The 18,611-nt window shown below is 49.9% G+C and overlaps 1 protein-coding gene across 1 annotated transcript in view; it reads right to left on the bottom strand.

Annotated features, from left to right (window-relative positions):
• The window catches only part of EP400 (E1A binding protein p400), a 107,511-nt gene that overhangs the window by 3,396 nt on the left and 85,504 nt on the right, over window positions 1-18,611 (bottom strand). The window contains 11 exon segments of the mRNA XM_070386356.1: window positions 1,902-1,979; window positions 7,528-7,674; window positions 9,175-9,299; window positions 9,665-9,860; window positions 11,662-11,880; window positions 13,527-13,714; window positions 13,826-14,033; window positions 16,287-16,396; window positions 16,479-16,524; window positions 17,511-17,762; window positions 17,856-17,934. Of these exon segments, the coding sequence (XP_070242457.1) occupies window positions 1,902-1,979; window positions 7,528-7,674; window positions 9,175-9,299; window positions 9,665-9,860; window positions 11,662-11,880; window positions 13,527-13,714; window positions 13,826-14,033; window positions 16,287-16,396; window positions 16,479-16,524; window positions 17,511-17,762; window positions 17,856-17,934 (1,648 nt within the window).

Below are 18,611 nucleotides of genomic sequence, written 5' to 3'. Positions count from 1 at the left end.
GGAAGGTGTGTTAGGTTGGTGCAAAAGTAATTGCAGTTTTGGATTGTGAATTTTATAGGCTCAAACACATTTTTATTAGTCAAAATAGGAACCATTAAAATCAACACATTTTTGCCAATGGGAAGTAAGTTTGCTTATTCTTCTACCATAAAAATCTGTGCTTCTGGATTCAATGAATTCTTGAAAAGCATTTTCTGCATCCTGCTTGTGGTGAATGTGTTTTCCCTGCAAAAAGCTATCAAGAGATGAGATGAGTATGGTGGATGAGGCAAGAGTTCACAGCCCAATTTGTTCAACTTTTGAAGCATTGGTTGTGCGATGTGCAGTCGGGCGTTGTGAAGAATTGGGCCCTTTTTATTGACCAATGCCAGCTGCAGGTATTGCAGTTTTCGGTGCATCTCATCAATTTGCTGAGCATACTTCTCAGATGTAATGATTTTGCCAGGATTCAGAAAGAATTCAGAAAATCAGACCACTAGCACACCACCAAACAGTGACCATGAACATTGTGGGTCCGAGTTTGGCTTTGGCAAGTGCTTTGAAGCTTCTTCTTGGTCCAGCCACTGAGCTAGTTGTCGCTGGTTGTCGTATGAATAATCCACCTTTCGTGGCACGTCACAACCTGATCGAGAAATGGTTCGTTGCTGTGTACAGTAAGAGAAGATGGCACTTCAAAACAACGATTTTTTTTCATTTGCAGTCAGCTCATGAGGCATCATGTATTCAGCTTTTTCACCTTTCCAATTTGTTTCAAATGCCCAGGGATTGTAGAATGGTTGATGTTGAGTTCTTCAGCAATTTCTCAGGTAGTTGTAAGAGGATCAGCTTCTATGATAGCTCTCAATTGGTCATTGTCAACTACTGATGGCTGGAAACTACGCTCCTCATCTTCAAGGCTCTCGCCTCCTTTGGAAAACTTCTTGAACCACCAGTGCACTGTATGTTTGTTAGCAGTTTCTAGGCCAAATGCGGAGAAGGCGATGGCACCCCACTCCAGTACTCTTGCCTGGAAAATCCCATGGACGGAGGAGCCTGGTGGGCTGCAGTCCATGGGGTCGATAAGAGTCCGGCACGACTGAGTGACTTCACTTTCGCTTTTCACTTTCATGCATTGGTGAAGGGAATGGCAACCCACTCCAGTGTTCTTGCCTGGAGAATCCCAGGGATGGAGGAGCCTGGTGGGCTGCCGTCTCTGGGGTCGCACAGAGTCGGACATGACTGAAGTGACTTAGCAGCAGCAGCAGGCCAAATGTGTCACTGATATTGTGAGTTTTCTTCCCTACTTTACGACCCATTTTGAATTTGAATTAAAAAAAAATCACTCAGATTTGCTTTTTGTCTAACATTTCCATAGTCTAAAATAAATCTAAAATAAACAGGAAGTAATAAGTCATTAGCAAAAAACATTAAGCGAGAACTGCACATTAAAATCATGTATAACAACCACATTTATTAAGAATATATTCCAATATCAAACAGCAAATTTCAATAATGCAAAAACTGCAATTACATTTGCACCAACCTGATAAGTCCTGGTTGCTGCCTGTATTATTCTACTTCTGAACTCAAGGTCAATACGAGCAGATTCTCTTTTCTTTGTTTCCCTAAAACTCATGTGTGGTGGCTTCAGCTGTCATGATACACCTAAGATTACTGGCTGAAGGAAGAATCCCAGAAATGAGCCCCTTCTCTGTACACATGACACTGAGTCTGAACACATCTGTTCAGGCTTTTTCCTGCCAGATTAACGATATCAAGTGTTTTCCCCAAAGTTAACTGCTTTTTCTATACTATGAAAATGACAAGCAGTTCTCTAGGAATTAAAATTCTGTTTCTTCAGAGAGAAACCGAGATCTCTCTCTGTGAGTACCTCCTAGGTGGCTCTGGTCTCCGGATCCTACCTGTTGGGAAGCAGAGGCGACCTGCTGGATGCTGGCCACGGGTGTCTGCTGTTGGACAACTTGAGGGATTTTTGCAACCTTGACAAAAGGAAAAAAGCCAAACACAGAGGCCGAATCAGTGTGTGCATGAAAAGACATTTCTCACCCTTTCTCTCCTTCTCAGCTCTTAATGCAAAACAAAAACAAAAACAAAACAGTGGTCAGATGCCACAAAATAGCAACTCTCAAAGTGTGCTCACCTGGAGCCCAGAAAGTTGGTTATTGCACTTTTGTACTGAATAACAATTGTCTTCCTAATCTGTAATCATCTGTAATCTGAGGCTTTACTGGTCTCATATTTCAGACAGTCACATTTTTCTTTTACTAAAAATCTCTGGAAGTTTACGTGAGAGAATTAAATGGAAGACGGGACATTTGGGCGCCACTCCAGGCGTGCTTCCACTGTGAAGCGCCCTGGACCCACACCACGGTTCAGCCCTAGTCCCGAGATGTGCCACCAAGTGGTTCCTTCAGCACTTTTCTTCATCACAACCGAGATATTCCTCTTTATAAAACAAAATTTTCCACCCGATGGTCACTTTTTGTAAACCTGCATATCGTGCTATCTTGACACAATAAGACAATTCAGGCCATCTGTCTACTCAGGGCTTCAGGGGCACCGGCTCACAGAAGCAGAAGGGGCTCCCAAGTGGGCAGCTGCTGGGGGCCATGGAAACCCTGCTCAAGCCTCTAACTGGTAGAATGGGATGAAAATAAGTCATGCCCAAGATAATTCTGGAGAAAATGTGAAATTATATGATGTACTTGCAAATAACAAGCTCTGAGTAAATATGAATTCTCATTAAGAAATTAAAATTAATCAAAAGACATTTACTAGTTTACTATAACTTAAATCAAAAACTGTGAGTAGAATTTACTGAGATCAAAGCAACCCCTGACTGAACCCTGTGTTCCTCTGACAGGAGAGATGGGCAATCAGCTGCTATAGCACACGGGCCACAGCTCAGATGGGCAGACACTGAATATGCTGAAATGCCGTGGATAAAACTAAGGTGACACCTATATTTTGTTTTTATTTTACCCTAGTCCCTCTTTATTTTTTTAATTGGAGGATGATTACTTTACAATGCTGTGTTGATTTCTGCCATACAATAATACGAATCAGCCATAACCATATAAATATCCCCTGCCTCTTGAGCTCCCTCCCACCCCTCCCCTAAGGTGACATCTCAAATGCATCAATAAATTTGCACAGTCCAGAGCTCCCAGTTTCAAAATCTAAGCAAAGAGGGGAGACCCCAAGCCATGACAAGGCTCCAAAGACCCTGTGCTGCAGGTGAAGCCTTAGACTGGGTTTTCACCACCCCCCGGGTGTGGCAGACAGGAGACGCATCCAAACCCGCTCTCAGGGGGAGCTAACAGGGGGGCCTCATGCTGCCCCCTACAGCTGCAATCCTGTCACTCAAAGGGTCTGTGAGGAGGTCACCTGAGACTTCAGTGGTGGGCAGGGAGGAGGAGACACAGGCTGAGAGACCAAACCCTCAAGCCACAAGCTCATGTGGTCCTGACTGCACCCACAGAAGCCTAGCAGAAGGAAGAACCTACCTTCCACCCAAACCTCAAAGCCTTCCCACAAACAAGCTTCAAGGGAAACTGGCTCACAACAAGACAATTTCTATAAAGACAAAAAACCCCACAGTTCCTGAAGCAAGAACAGTGGAAAAGAAATAAGTAAAATCAGCTGAACCTTGACTTCAAATAGAGGAATTACCAGACACGCACAAAATAGTATGCTGCTCTGCACAGCTTGAAAACACGTGTGTGAACAAGAAACTACAAAGACCAAGCAGATCTGAGATAAAAACAAACAAAACTTCAAAGAATAAGAATAAAATAAGTATCACCAAAATTAAAATTCAATGGGCAAATTTTAACAGCAAATTAGACCTAACAAAAGGGAAAATCATTGAAGAGGAAGGCAGGTTAGAGGATGTCACTCAGAATATAGCACAAAGAGACAATGAGAGGAGAACACAAGAGACTGAAGGTGCGTGGGAGGTGGGGATGCAGCAGCGGTGGCATCTACCGCAGTAACGGCTGGCCAATGCCCAGGTTCCAGGGGGTCGACAGATACCAAGCCAGGGCGTCATGGCATTCATAAAACCCAAGACAAAGAAAGGCACTTTCCAGGCAGTGCTAGTGGTAAAGAATCTGCCTGCAACGCAGGAGACACAACAGACGTGGGTTTAATCCCTGGGTTGGGAGGATCCCCTGGAGAAGGAAGTGGCAACCCACTCTAGTACTCTTGACTGGGAAATCCCACGGACAGAGGAGCCTGGCAGGCTACAGTCCGTGGGGTCACAAAGAGTCAGACATGACTGAGCAGGCACACACAGAGTTTCTTTGTAGTTTGATGCTACAGGAGGTGTTTGTCCAGGTGCAAGTATTGCAGCAAAAGGCCCCAAGTCCCAGCCTGTCTCAAGACCACCAGTATTTCTCAAGCAGCAGTTATACACAAGACACTGGGCTAAATGCTGAGATTACAAAGATGGACAAGGAAAAGATCTCAAAAGAAAACAAGAAAAGACAAGTTACATAGAAGCAATGACCTGCTAGACAGACATCGGACTTCTCATCAGCAATAAAAGACCAGGAAACAGGGACAGCTGTTAATGTGCTGAGAAAATAAATGTTCATCTAGAATTCCACACCAAGCAGAAGTATCTTTCAGGAATAAGAGTGAAATACACGCATTTTCAAACACTACAGGAAACTCCAAAGAATGGACTTCAAGCAGAAGACAAGCAGTTTTACACGAAAAGTGCCAAGGCAACAGGAGAGAAGGAAACTGTGACCACAGCACACGTGGGTGCAGAGGCTGGAGCAAGTGTGACAGACCAGCGCTCAGAGCAGAGCTGAGAGGGGCTCGCGCTGCTCTGTGAAAAGGCGCACCTGCACATGGACATTTTAGGAAAACCGCTTCAGAGAACCCAGAGAAAACAGGCAATTTTCAAACAAGTAGAGGAGAAAAAAGAGAAAGACAAAAATAAATAGACAAATGGAAGGAGAGAAGACAAGTAAGGCAGGATGAGAACACAGAGCAAGCTGAAAACCCAAACAAAATGGAAGCCAAAGGCCACCCTTCCAGGTCTCACCACAAAGGTGAGCAAATCTGTCACATCAGCTGAGATGCAGGGCGAAGGCAGTGCAGCAGCATCTACCCGACCATTTCTGTGACATATGTATGAAACAGAGAAAATGAAAGATGGAAACAATGCATCAGAAAATTCTAACACAAAATGGGTGGAGTTCTCAGTTTGAGGCAGAGCAGGCTGCCAGACCAAAACAGTACTTCAAAGTAATAAAATTAGAAAGTTTAATTTATGTGTAGCTAATAATAAAGAGCTTCCCAGGTGGTGCTAGTGGTAAAGAACCGGCCAGCCAATGCAGGAGACCAGGGTCCAATCCCTGAGTCAGGAAGATCCCCTGGGAAAGAAAATTGCAATCCATTCCAATATTCTTGACTGGAAAATTCCATGGACAGAGGAGCCTGGTGGGCTACAGTCTATGGAGTCACAAAGAGTTGGACATGACTGAAGTGACTTAGCATACACACAATAATAAAGAACCTAATATAAAAAGCAAAAATAGAAAGGAACATAAGGAAAAACGGGTAAATCCAAAATCAGAATGCGAGATTTTTTCTTCCAATTTTTGGACATGCCACGCAGCATGTGGGATCTTAGTTCTCTGACCAGGGATTAAACTCATGCCCCCTGCCTGCCCTGGAAGCACAGAGTCCCAACTACTGGAGCTCCAGGGAAGTCCCAGAATGGGAGCTTTTAATACACCTGTCTCATAATTGACAGAATAAACCTGACCTGGAGGTGACAAAGGGAGCCCACAGCCACACCCTGCACCAACACAAACCATATCTCAGCACACTTCCCTGCAAGATCAGCGCTGGGCAGGGGCTGGAGTGTGAAGAGCAGCAGAGGGTTTGGCCCAGGTAAGGTCAGGACAAAACTGCTGTCCCGGGGCTGGAAGAGGAGCTGCAGTGCACAGGAGGATCTCAGGTATTGGAGGTGCATACCTCCAGGGAGCCATCCTCAGGCAGCTGGGATGAAAACTGTGCCCGGGGTCGGGGGGGACGACATGACCTCCCTGGTTGTCCAGTGGTTAAGAATCCACCTCCCGACGTAGGGGATGCAGGTTTGATCCCTGGTTGGGGACTAAAATCCCACATGCCCCAGAGCAACCAACCCCAAGCGTTACAACGCAAGATTCTGAGAGCCAAAACGAAGACCTGCTGCAGTCAGGAAACATAATAAAAACAAGCAAACAAAAACCCTGTGAGGAATGGCAACTGGCTACAGATATGAATCTGGACTCATCAGGAGAGATGGGCTCACAGCCTCATGACTAGAGTGACTACAAGGAGAGGGGTGCAGACAGAGGGTTTTTAAAAAGACAAAACACCAAACAAGCAAAGGAACAAAAACTTGTAGCCAACTAGATCAAGAAGGGAATTTTCTTATGTGCTGAAGGGTGAGTTTAAAAATTCAACCCTGCAGAATGACCAAGGAGAGCGATGTGGCCGAGCTTCCTATCTGCGCCTGCCCTACAAGCCCTCGTGAGCAGGAAGAACGGGAAGGAGGAAGGGGAAGGTGTCGCCACCAGACTCACAGGTGACAGTGTCAACACAAATGACAGAAGGACAGACTGAGGCTGCAGGATTCAAAAGTCAACACACACAGTGCCTCAGGGACACACAAGAGGGGACTCACAGTAGAACAGCAGAAAATGCTACTACTCAGGAATAAACCCGGGATGAGCAATAAGATCCTTATGGGAAAAAACAAGAAACTTACTTGAAGGGCCTTAAACAAGATTTAAACAGTAAAGGGTGTCTCATGTTGGTGAATCTGAAGTCAAGGCTGTAGAGATGTCTACTCTCCCCCAAACTGATCTACAGGGTCAATGTATTCTAACAAAAACCCCATCAGTTTGATTGTGATGTGAACACTTAATATGCTGACTCAAAATTCAGAACTTCTGTTCGTAAAGTGAGTGAGAAGATAAGCTACAAGCTGGGAAAAGTATGACATAGACCCGAAGGTGAACACCAGGATATACAACTGCACCGGCAAGCCCTGAACAGGCTTGTCCCTTGAAAGGGGCCCCAACAATCAGCAGATTCACCAAGAACAGAATCACACGGCTGCTAGAGGAAGGCAGACAGCAGGCCGGACCGGCGTGGGTGGAGGCCAGGAGACCACATAGCGCCTCAGCAGGGTGTGTGCCCAAGCCCCACACCCCGTCCCAGACATTACATGTGGCGCTTACATGCAGGACCCACAGGATGTGTGACACTGGGCTGGGCAGCACGGGGAGCAGCAGAGGGAGAGCTCACGAGTTCCTGAAGCACAGGGACGACCACGAGCCCTGGAGAAGCCTCACCAGCACAAAGGCCGCCACTGCGGTGGGCCCTCAGCGCGGTCCCCAGGCCACACTGTGGGGCCCCACAGTGTGTTTCATGGGATGCTGATCTGTGGTCCCCCTTGTTCTACCTCTGAGTGCCCCTCCGCCAAGTCTGTTGTCAGTCCACAGGCTCCCTCCTGCTCACCTGGATCTGGGTCTGCACCTGCTGGGTCCCGGCCAGTTTCTGGGCCTGGGAGATGGGTGTGGTGAGAAACTGGGTTTTAAGGGCTGGCTGGGTGGCGTAGGTGACCTTCTGTGGTTGGCCCTGAGCAGCAATCTGCTGTGCTGTGATCTGAGGAAAGAGACCGCCCAGGGTTAGAGCTGCGTCCCCGTCTCAGAGCCACCAGGCCTCCTCCCGGGCCCTGCCCTCCCCCAGGTGCCCACAGCATTGACCACCCCAGCTCCCAGCCCTGCCTGCCCACTGCCCCCACCCCCAGAGCCCAGTCCCAGGTCATCGCTTCCTCTCCTGGGAGGTCCCCTCACAACCCAGGCTGGGCTTCATCTCCACATCTTCTTCAGAACCTGGGGCCACGTCAGCTCATCAGGTGAGTGAGTGAGTGAACTTGACAAGACAGGAGACACATGTGCACAATTTCTCGAATCTAATTTTAAGAATTTGACATATACTCAAACACATTTAGGACAGATAGAAACAAACTATATGCACAATCTTTGCATCTTTAGTCTGATTTTTAGCTTTCCCTGCCAGGAGAATTTAAATACTATTCTATTTAATACTATTTCTATTCAGAAAGCCATGCGTAATACACAGACCATATATTTGGTTACAAAGTCACCTCCATGCACAAACATTTTTAAGGTCTCAAAAGTCTTCTTTCAAGTCATATGAACATACAGACCAGCACATTCATAAAGCCCTTCTTCTCTCTTTTAGATGTCGGCTAAGCCTCCATGCTGACCCAGCCCTGCCTGTCCAGCACTCCCCACTCACAAGTCACTTCATTTCTCTACATGTCAGTTTCTGAGAATGGGTGCCAGCACCCACAGAGCCCTCAGCACACAGAGGGAATGTTCCAGCTCCGGTTCAGAAAACACAGATACAGCACACAGTTCAGTATCAGCAGTCAGAAATCAGCACGATGATACATCATGATCTGTAGGCCAGGCTTCATGCCACCAGAAGCAGACGGAAAACAGAATGCCTTGCACTCTGCTCCTGCTCGTCAACACGGGCCTGCAAGTACAACCCCGAACCCCCACCTCCAAGGAGGATTTGCTTTTGGGAGCTCAATCAGCCCAGAGCTGCCTCCCAGCCTTCTGAGTCAGGGTATCAGCAACACACTGACAATACTCCTCTTGCAGTACCTTTGTCCACGGTCTCTTCCCTCCCTCCATCCATCCTCTGAACATGAGCACCAGTGTACACACACTCTCTCACATGGACACGGTCCTTGCCTGGCCTCTTGACAGCTCGACAGCCGTGGCCTGGCTCCATCTGTCCAGTACACCCAGGTGGGTCGCACACCATGAGCTACACCCATGTCCTGGAATCCTCTGGCACCTCCCCAGTCATGCAATTCCATAGACTGAGTCCATCATGGTTGCTCCCACAAGCCCTCGGTGCATGGGGGTCTCTCTCCCTCCAGGGTGAAGCCTAAGACCATCCTCTGTGCTGCCCAAGCCCACAACCATAGGGTCTCCTGTGTGACGAGGCCAGGCAACCAGGCAGGGCCCATTATTCAGGACCCTCTCCACCTCTGTGCATCCAATGCTTGGCAGCAGGGCCCACCTCAAATGCAGCGGGGATGCTAGGGACCCCAGTACCCAGTACCTTCTGCTGGACAGTGGCAGGGCCTGGGGCAGCCTGCGGCTGGATGGCCTTCTGCTGCTGGACGGCTTGCTGCTTGAGCTTCAGCAGCTGCTGGACGTGCACAGGCTGGGCCACGACAGTCTGTCCTGCGAACACCAAGCAGATCATTTAATTACGAGCACCAGGAACGAACAAGGTCTCAGGACTCACACTGAGTTCAGCTTCAGTGATTTCTTTACAGAAAATAACAGCCTGAAATGGTGTTGAGGCAAATAAAGCCGTCTCTTATGACAACTTTAAATGTTTCTGGGTTCATAATAACATTCAGACAAAGGTCTGGGAAGCTGAGAATGTTAACGGTTAAATCAAGGGACACCTCCGCTAACACACACTGTGACACTCAGAAAAGGGCTGACGGCCATGGCTACTAGAAAAGGCTTGTCAGCCCCACTGAAGGCTGTAAGCAGGGGGTGATGTGCGGGGGGAGCAAGGGGCGGCGTGAGACAGGCACCTGCGGCTTTCTGCGGCTGCCCGATGGCCACACTGATCCCAGCAACGTTCATGGGCAGGGTCGTGACGCCTGGTGAGGAGACCACAGCTGCTGGCACTGACACCACCGGGGGCTTCGCCAGCGCCACCTGGGCCGGCTGGGGTGCTGGGGCCTGCATCTGCCCTTGCGCCTGCAGCTGTGAAGTGGGGACCCGGGTCTAGACAATGAAAATAATGGGAGAGTCCAGAGATATTCAGGATTCCATGCATCTGCAAACATTTCCCACCAGAGGTCAAGTGGTGAGAAACTGAAAAACTCATGAAGGTGCAATGTGGTGCTCAGCTAACGGAAAACACCTTGCTGTGGGCTGCCTACGCCCCCTGCCCATCACCAAGAGACGCAGGGAGCGGGGCTCAGAAAGCCCCACGTGTGCCTGGGCACACTGCCGCTCAGCCACGGCTCCTGTCCTGTCCCACAGGGCACGTGCGTCTCTTGCCTCGCCCTACACCTCAGAGCCTCACAGCAGCCCCAGACTGCCACGTCTCCTAGTCTCATCTCCTAGTCTTTCAGCGACAACCCTTACCCTGAGACTACTGCCACAGCCTCCCACGGGCCACGCTCGGGCCCCATCTCCTGAGACTTCGTTATCACGCTGCTTCCAAACACTTCTTTCCTTAAGTTGTATTTTTAAAAAGGAAAATGGAAATAGACCCGTTTTTACATGTACAAAACTCAGAAAAAGAAAATATGTCTTATCTGTATGGCTCGCTGGGAAAGTGTGTAAAATGAGATGAACTTTAGGTATTTTGTAATCTGAGTCTCTTCCTTTTGTAACAATCCTTTTGCAAAGCTGCATACTATTCCACCATGTGCTTGCTATACAGTCTATTTAGGTGACTCCTTAGTGATGGCGATTTAACCCTCTCCTAACATTCCCAATACAAGTTTGTATATTTATCACTTTGTACTTGTTCTATTATTTCTTCAGAATGTAACAGAAACGAATCACTGGGTAAAATAACATGCATGTTTCTTAGCTCAACTGACTAGAACTCTCTCCAGAGGGAGCCAGTTCCCGCCAGCAAGTCCCATTCAAGGAATGGGCTCCCCAACCTGGCCTTCAAGTGTGATCACTACTCTGCTCGTTTGAATTGGCATTTTTTGTGAACACAGGCAACACCAAGCTTGCTCTCACAGTTTTTATCTACTTCTGTCCCTTCTCTTACAGACTCAGAGTGAAGCACCCAAGAAGCAGAGCCTGGACCCCCAAGTTACAGCTGTGTTGTGGGTGATGAGTTGTAGGATCTGGGTGTTACTAAAGGTGTGTGGCTTGGTTTCTGCACCTGCAAAATGGAGTTAGCATCACAGCACCCACTCCCACCTCAGCACCAATCAGGTGACAGGCAGAGAGGCTCAGGCAGCACCCAGCCCAGAGCAGGGTTCCTAGTGCTAGTTGTCACCAGGTGTGACAGAGTGGCCCACCAGACACTCCCTCGGCTCCTGCTGATTGTGACTGACCGTCCCAGACACCCCTCTCCCCCTAGCATCATCCCCTCCTTCAGAAATCTCCAACGTCTCTCCGTGCCCGCAGAGCACTGTGATCCTGGAGCCTGGCTCTGGGGTCTCACTAGCCCCTCTGGCTCCTGCAGTCTCCCCTACCTCCCCTCTGCCCAGCAGCACTGGCATACTTTCCATGCGCCCGGTCTCATGCTCCCCTCATCCCCCACGGAAACCCTGCTCTCCCTTCATGGTCTGGCTTGCTCCCCTCCTCCCTGACCTCTCAGGCCACTATAAGTTTTGTGACACTGACGTTCTGGAGCACGACTGTGTAAATGTTTCCCATACGTGTGCTGTGCTTCGCCCTCTCCAAGGAGAACTTAAAGTTCCTGGGGAAAGACCATGTCTTTACTTGTCACTCCACCATCACACCTGCAAGGGCCTGAGCAAGCAATAACAGTTCAGTTAAAACGTTAAGAAGACGCTGCTCTGGAAAAACAAGCGTATCAACGGGAACTTACGAGCCGGGCCACCTGGAGGTTGGCCACGGTGGTGCCCGTGAGCAGGGCGCCGGGCCTCGGGGCCGTGACCGTGGTGAGCTGGGGGCTCTGCTGCTGCGTGGGCTGCGGGGGCTGCACCTGCACTTGAGCCGTTGGCTGCGGGGGCCCCGCTGGGGCCTGTGCTGGGGGCGCCTGCTGGGGCAGCTGCAGTTTCTGCTTCTGCATTTTGATCAGGTGTTCCTAAAACCCAGATAAAGTAATCTTTTCATCAACATTAACTGTACTCCACTTTGTATATATCTTGGTTTTAAGTTACTGTTCTACTACCCATTAAATATTGAAGCAAACAGTTGCTACTATGCAGTCTGCAAACAATCCTCCAGGCTTTTGCCAAACATTTTTTAAATGTTCGTTTATCATGATGAAAACTAGCAACTGTGATTCTGACAGATCAGCAAATCTGTAACAAAATTTCTAGGTTCTGATCACTCATAAACAAGTTAATTTAAATCTGCAATACCATCAAAAAAATTCTAAAAGTCTTAAAATCGTAGTCCTTCTTGAAATTTTAAAATGTATTATAAGCAGTAGCTCTAAATTTTGTATTCCAATTGTCTCCAAATGAAAGTTTAATTGATAAATAAACCCATGTCTTTAAAAGAAGTCGAAATAACAAGATAAAAATATTCTAGGGAATAAAAAATTTTTTAGGAAAACTGATATTGACTTATTCATTCATGACTATCAGATCTCTCTCAAGATGCTGAAAAAGAAAAGGACTTTGCAACTGGTTTGGGAGAGGGCAGGGAAGACAGGAAAGGAATCAGGTGCATGAGTGGGTCAGTGGGGCTCTGAGCAGCTGAAAGCGGGGAGCAGGCCACTGAAGGCCTGCCATCACAGAGCAGAAGAAGTAGGGAGATGGGCGGTGGGAGGAGGCAACAGCGTGGGGAGTGGCACAGACCCGCTCTGACAACTCGCCCCTGCTGGGGTGGACAACCCTAATTCAGTGCTGCCCATCAGCACTCCGCAGCAATGGACATACTCTGGAGCTGGGCTGTCCAGTGAGATGGTCACAGCCATGTGTGGCCTTGGACCCCTGAGCTGTGGCTGGTGTGACGGAGGATGGAAAGTTGAGCTTGGTCACATTTGGTTTGTGTGGTGTGCGCTCGAGTGCCCCTCCAGGATGAAGTCCTGGCTGGTGCTCGCAGGTTCTCAGGGCCCTCCAGCACCCTGGGCCCCTCTGTCACCCTCAAGGGGCAGGCCCGAGGGCAGGTACTTACTGTGGCAGCTCCGACAGCCAGCTGCAATTCTAAAATACCATCTTGTTTTTATTACATACGTTTTTCTGGCTCCTTTCTATGTTGAGTATTAATGCTTTTCCATTTGTGGCAGTATTTCCTTTTAAAATGAATGTATTTGGTTGTATAACAGCACAGGTGGTACAGAGATTGGCAAAATTCAGGAACATCAGTACTCAAATGACTGACACTGAGAAATGATAATGCAAATGAACTACTCCTAGAGAAACCAAGTGTTCACCACCTCGGCTCTTAAACTGTAGAGGAATGCTTTTCACCAACATTTTCTCAGGCTGGGAAAAGGGTCCAGAGGCCTTCAAGTTCTCCCTGGAGCCTGAGCTGCTGCGCACAGAACAAGCAAGCAGGTGGGAAGATCCATCTGGAAACAGGGATTAAGGCCTCAGAGAGCGGGGGAAAGGGCTGGTCACGTGATCATGGAAGTGGCCCTGTAGGCAAGGTTGTTTCTAAAGACCACACACACACACACTTCACATATACAGACAATGGCAGGCTGTGCAGAACACACACTGAATGACACGACACAACAAGGCGTCATCACAAGGGGTATCAAGGTTTCTAGATGCTCACCGGCGTCAGCTTGCCCACAGCCTTGATCTGTGCCGGCGACTGGGCCTGGCCTTGGATCTGCGGGACCTGCACCTGAGAGGCCGCCTGCTGCTGCTGCTGCTGCTGCTGCTGCTGCTGCTGCTGCTGCTGACGAAGGAGCTGGAAGTGTGCGGGCGTGATGGTTTTCCCCGGGAGCTGGACCCCTGTGGCTGAAGAGGTTGTCTGGTGAGACCACAGCCCCCTGACACACACACACGCACCTGAGCCCTCAGGAGCTGTAAGAGCAGGGCAGGTCACGCAGGAAACAACCCTGCCTTTACCTTGGGACACCTGAGTCACCAAAGACCGGGTCGGGGTCTGCACGGGGGTCAGGCTGGTAGTGACCACAGCCGAGGCCGTCACTGAGGTGACCGCACGAACACCCTGAGTCGGTGCCAGGGACACCAGGTCGGATGTGGCCGTGGCTGGGGAACCAACTGCTCGAGGCTGGGTGTGGACCACCTGGGCAGGAGCAGAGCCTCCCGAGGTCTGGAAAAGGTGAAGGGAAGAGAACTGTCAGGCTGCTTCGCGATACTCAAGACTCTACAGTCATCGGGTGAAGAAAAAAGGCCACAAAACTCTAAAACCTAGAAAACAAAGCCTTCTGACAGAGTGCTGAGAGACCTGTGAGTGCAAAACCTGTGCCCTGGGCTAGAGCAGGAGGCAACACGCAGAAAAGGAAGATCCCCTCCCCCGTCTACCACACTTGCCCTATGTCTGTCCAGGTGTCCTCACTCGAAAGACCTTTGGTTTCCAAGAAACCATCTAGATGCCCGTGTTTATCCCCAGAAAACACACAGGACCCTACTCCCCATGGTCATCCCCAGCCGGGCATGGAAGCTGCAGCCCTGAACCCACTTCCACCCACTCCAGGCCTCGTGGCATCCCAATTGAAGTAACTGCTCAAATCTTTTGTCCATTAAAATTATTTTGTCCACTATTAAAAGTTGTTCATTTTCTTACTGTTGATGCAAGAATTTTTATATATATTTATAATTTATTTTGGGCTAGTGTTGGGTTTTCACTGCTGCATGGGCTTTTCTCTAGATTCAGTGAGTGGGCTTCTCATTGAGGTGGCTTACTCTTTTTTTTTTTTTCAACATTGAGGTGGCTTACTCTTGTGGAGAACCTGCTCTAGGGAGTACAAGCTTCAGGAGTTATGGCACATGGGCTCAGTAGTTGCAGCTCCTGGGCCCCAGAGCACAGGCTCAGTAATTGCTATGCAAGGGCTTGGCTGCTCTACATTGTGTGGGATCTTCCCAGACCAGGGATCAAACCTGTGTCTTCTGCATTGGCAGGAGGATTCCTTACCACTGACCCACCAGGGAAGTCTGGAAGAACCTTTATATAATCTAAACACCAGTTCTTTCTCAGGTATATTTTCCATGCCTTTAACTTTATTAATAATTTTTCCAAAGAGCAGAAATTCTTGATTTGACGATGCCTCATTTATTAATTTTTTCATAATGAACAGGTTTTTGGTATCTTAGGAAATCCTCGCCTAAATCAAGGTAGCAAAGATGTTCTATTTTTTTCCTAGAAATTTTATAGTTTGGGGCCTACGACCCACTTTGAGTGACTTTCTATACACAGTACTAGTGAAACAGGTCAAAGTCCATTGCTTTGCACACGGCTCTGCAATTTCTCTAGCACCATTTGTTGAAAACACTGTCCTTTCTCCACTGAATGAAATCCTCTAGCACTTTTAGCAAAAAGCAACCAACTACGTACACGTGGGTCTATTTCTGGGCTCTCTATCCTACTCCATGGATCTGTGTGTCCATCCTTTTGCCAACACCACTCATCTAGATCACTACCAGCAACACCTGCACAACAAAGACATGTTTCAAAACTGAAGAGGGGCCTTCCCTGGTGGTGGTGAAGGATCCACCCACCAATGCGGGGGGACATGGGCTCAATTCCCTGTTCCAGGAAGATTCCACAGGTCAACTAAGCCCATGCTCCACGACAAGAGAAACCACTGCGATGAAAAGCCCGTGCACCTCAACTGGAGAGTAGCCCCCACTTACGCACAGCAACGAAGACTCAGCACAGCCAAATAAGTAAATTTCTAAAAAATACCCAAGAAGGACATCACTCTATTTGCCAAATGCACTGCTGACTCTGAAGCAGCTTCTTCTCATTTGGGGCACATGTTACTTTAGGTCAGTGACTGAACTGGAACTCAGGACGTAAATGTAAACTCGTCAATTTCATTTGTTCACTTCCGCTTTTATGGTAAAACACCACAGCCCAGCAGGTGTGTCTTCTGGTGAGTGCCCTGTCTTCTGGTTTCGTGCTCAGGGGTTTTGCCACTCTGCGTCATTCCCTCTGCCCAGGTCTGGCCCCTTCTTGCTTCCTACTCATGGGCCTAGATATCCCAGAAACCCACCACCCCACCTTGTGCCCCATCTAGCACCGTCCACTCCTGTACTTGTGCAATGGCCACCATCCACTCACAGGCTAACCTGTCAGTACGGCACGTGGGGTACCCCTTCCGTGGGGTCAGAGACACGCTCTCACTCCCTTCCTCCTCCTGGAGTCACGGTGGGGGATTTCAATACCCTCTCCCTCAGAAAGAACAATGTGGAAACCATCCTCTGCACACCTGAACGTTCTTGGTATTTTATGAAATTCAGACTACATCAGTAATCTCTATACCAATGGAATTCTTTTTACAGCTTCGGCAGCATCCCAGGTCATGCACACCACCCAAAACACCCAGGAGCAGGGACAACTCACGGTTAAGGCTCCAGGAGCCACGGGCGAAGCCAGACGCTTGTTAATGGACTGGAAGGTGGCGGCGGGGACGCCAGCGATGGTGTTCACGATCACATTTCCACTCACGGTGCCTGCAGGGAGAGAGGGTGTGAGGCAGGAGGACAGGAGAGAACTCATCTCTAGCTGTGGCATCTCACCCGTGAGGCTTCTTACCCGTGGGCATGCTCGTCCCTGTGACGGACGTTTTGATGGCTCCTGCCTGCTGAAGGAACGAAACCATTTGAATTTCAGGTCAAGTTCTCCCCTGCACAGATGCTCCAAAGCCCTCCATTTCATCAGGATAAAACTGAAAGTCTTAATCGTGGTTACTTAGACCACATGGCCAACTTTAGCCCCATCTCTCCCCACGTCCTCCCCACACACCTACCCATTCTCCCACCTCCTCCCACACTGCTGGGTCTGTGCCTCAGTCACCAAGCTCCAGCCACACTGATCCTTTTAACCCCGTATCTGTCAAACTCAGGGCCTCTGTGCTTGCTAGTTTCCATTCTTCTCTGACTAGTGTCACTTGACTACAGGCTAGGGGCCAGTCCTGCAGAAAGTCTTCCTGACCACCTACCACTGGGCAACAGCAGCTCTCACACCAAGCAGGTGCTTAGTTTTCTGAACAAGGAAGGACAGAGCTGCTTAAGTGCCCATAAAAACACCACTGTGGCAAATGCAGTAAAGAACATGGGGAGGAAACGACTCTGTATAACAAAGCCATCCCACGCCAGGCGGCAGTGTCTTCGCATGGGGGATTCTTATGTGTCACCATGCACATACAGAGAGGGCACATGGCAGGGCACGCTGCGTGAGACCGTCAGGCTACCATTCTTTTTAAACACTTTTTACTGCCTCCCTCTCATGAGTGCACAAGCTTTGGGGGAGGGTGGGGCAGGGTCAGGAAAGGGAGGTCTGCACTAACTGCTCTGCAAGTCCGCAGAGGTCGATCTCTTCACAGTTACACTTCACAAAGCCCTAATCCCAAACTTCCTGTCTCCTCCACCAAGAAGAGCGGCCTTGCCTCCCACATCTCTACTGAGCTAAGCCAGCCAGGAGAGCAGAGCTGGGCCTGCATGGGGTGATGCAGGTGAAATAGCCGCTTCCTCAAGGGGGGAGACTGGGCCTCTGAAGGGCTTTGGGCTGGAAGCTGCGGGATCCCTTGATGGGTGTGCTGGACCCGACCTCCCTGTTCCTTCTCACCAGCACTGCGGCACTGCCCACCGTCGTGATCGCAGGGGGTGCCTTTGGTGGGGGTGGCGCGGGCTGTGCAGGGGGCTGTGCCTGAGCCTGGGGCTGGACGGCAGGCGGCCCCGCGGGCTGCTGGCTGCCTGCTGCTGAGGGCTGGGGCAGAGGCGGAGGCGGCTGCTGGGGCGGCGGGGGCTGCGGCTGAGGCGGGGGTGGTGGGGGCTGTGTCACAGGCGGCTGCTGTGCCTTCTGCTGGTCGGCCAGCGCCTACAGGGGCAAGAAGGAACAGTGTCATGGGAAGGAGCTGGCCCAGCAGACCACCCCAGTCCCTCTGGGCCCTGCCCGCCCACTGCACCACACCTTTTTCTCCTTGGCAATGCGCTCTGCCCGGAGGGACGCGACCTGAATAGGAGGCAGGGGTTTGTCGTAGTTGATGCCACTAAAGATGAAAAAATAGAAACGTATTGCAAGTTCTAAAGCAGACAAACATTCTAGGAACCCAAATCCCCGTTTCCCATCCTGCCAGGTGCTGGGACATGACTCCTACAAAGCCCCACAGGCCAGGGCGCCTGGTGGGTCGGCCCTAGGAAGGGGAAAGGATGCCCTTCCAACAGGAACTCCTGGAAGGTGGGCCTGGGTCTGACTCCCCTCTGCAGCGGTACTCGGCCAGGTGCCCAGGATATCAGGAGGCCCCGAGCATGTAGGGACAAGAAGGCCATTCAGCACTGTGCTCCTCAGAGCAGACTGCCTGCCCCTCCACCCAGCACAGCAAACTGCTCACCCCACCTGCCCTGAGCATCAGCCCTACTCCAAGGGAGAGGTCAGCTGGTCACCCGCCTAGTACCGTGAGCACCTGACGGTCCTCCCCAGCCTCTCACAGCACCCTTGCTTCCAAGGTTCCTGTGCCTCCTGGCCCCCATGACAGTCACAGGAAGGCTGGCTCTGCCCTGTGCACGCCCCTCCCCACCCCCCATCTCAGGGCGGCTCACCAGCACGGCCCAGATGCTGTGGTGCACCTGTCTGGTATCTCTGGATGCCAGCCCTCCCAAGTCACATGTCCCTAGCCCGCCAGCACTTTGTCTCCCATCCTCTGACTGCCCATGTCAGTCCACTCAG

This window comes from Bos mutus, chromosome 17 (assembly GCF_027580195.1).
Source record: "Bos mutus isolate GX-2022 chromosome 17, NWIPB_WYAK_1.1, whole genome shotgun sequence".
NCBI lineage: Eukaryota > Metazoa > Chordata > Mammalia > Artiodactyla > Bovidae > Bos > Bos mutus.
This window is presented reverse-complemented; position numbering and strand designations above follow the sequence as displayed.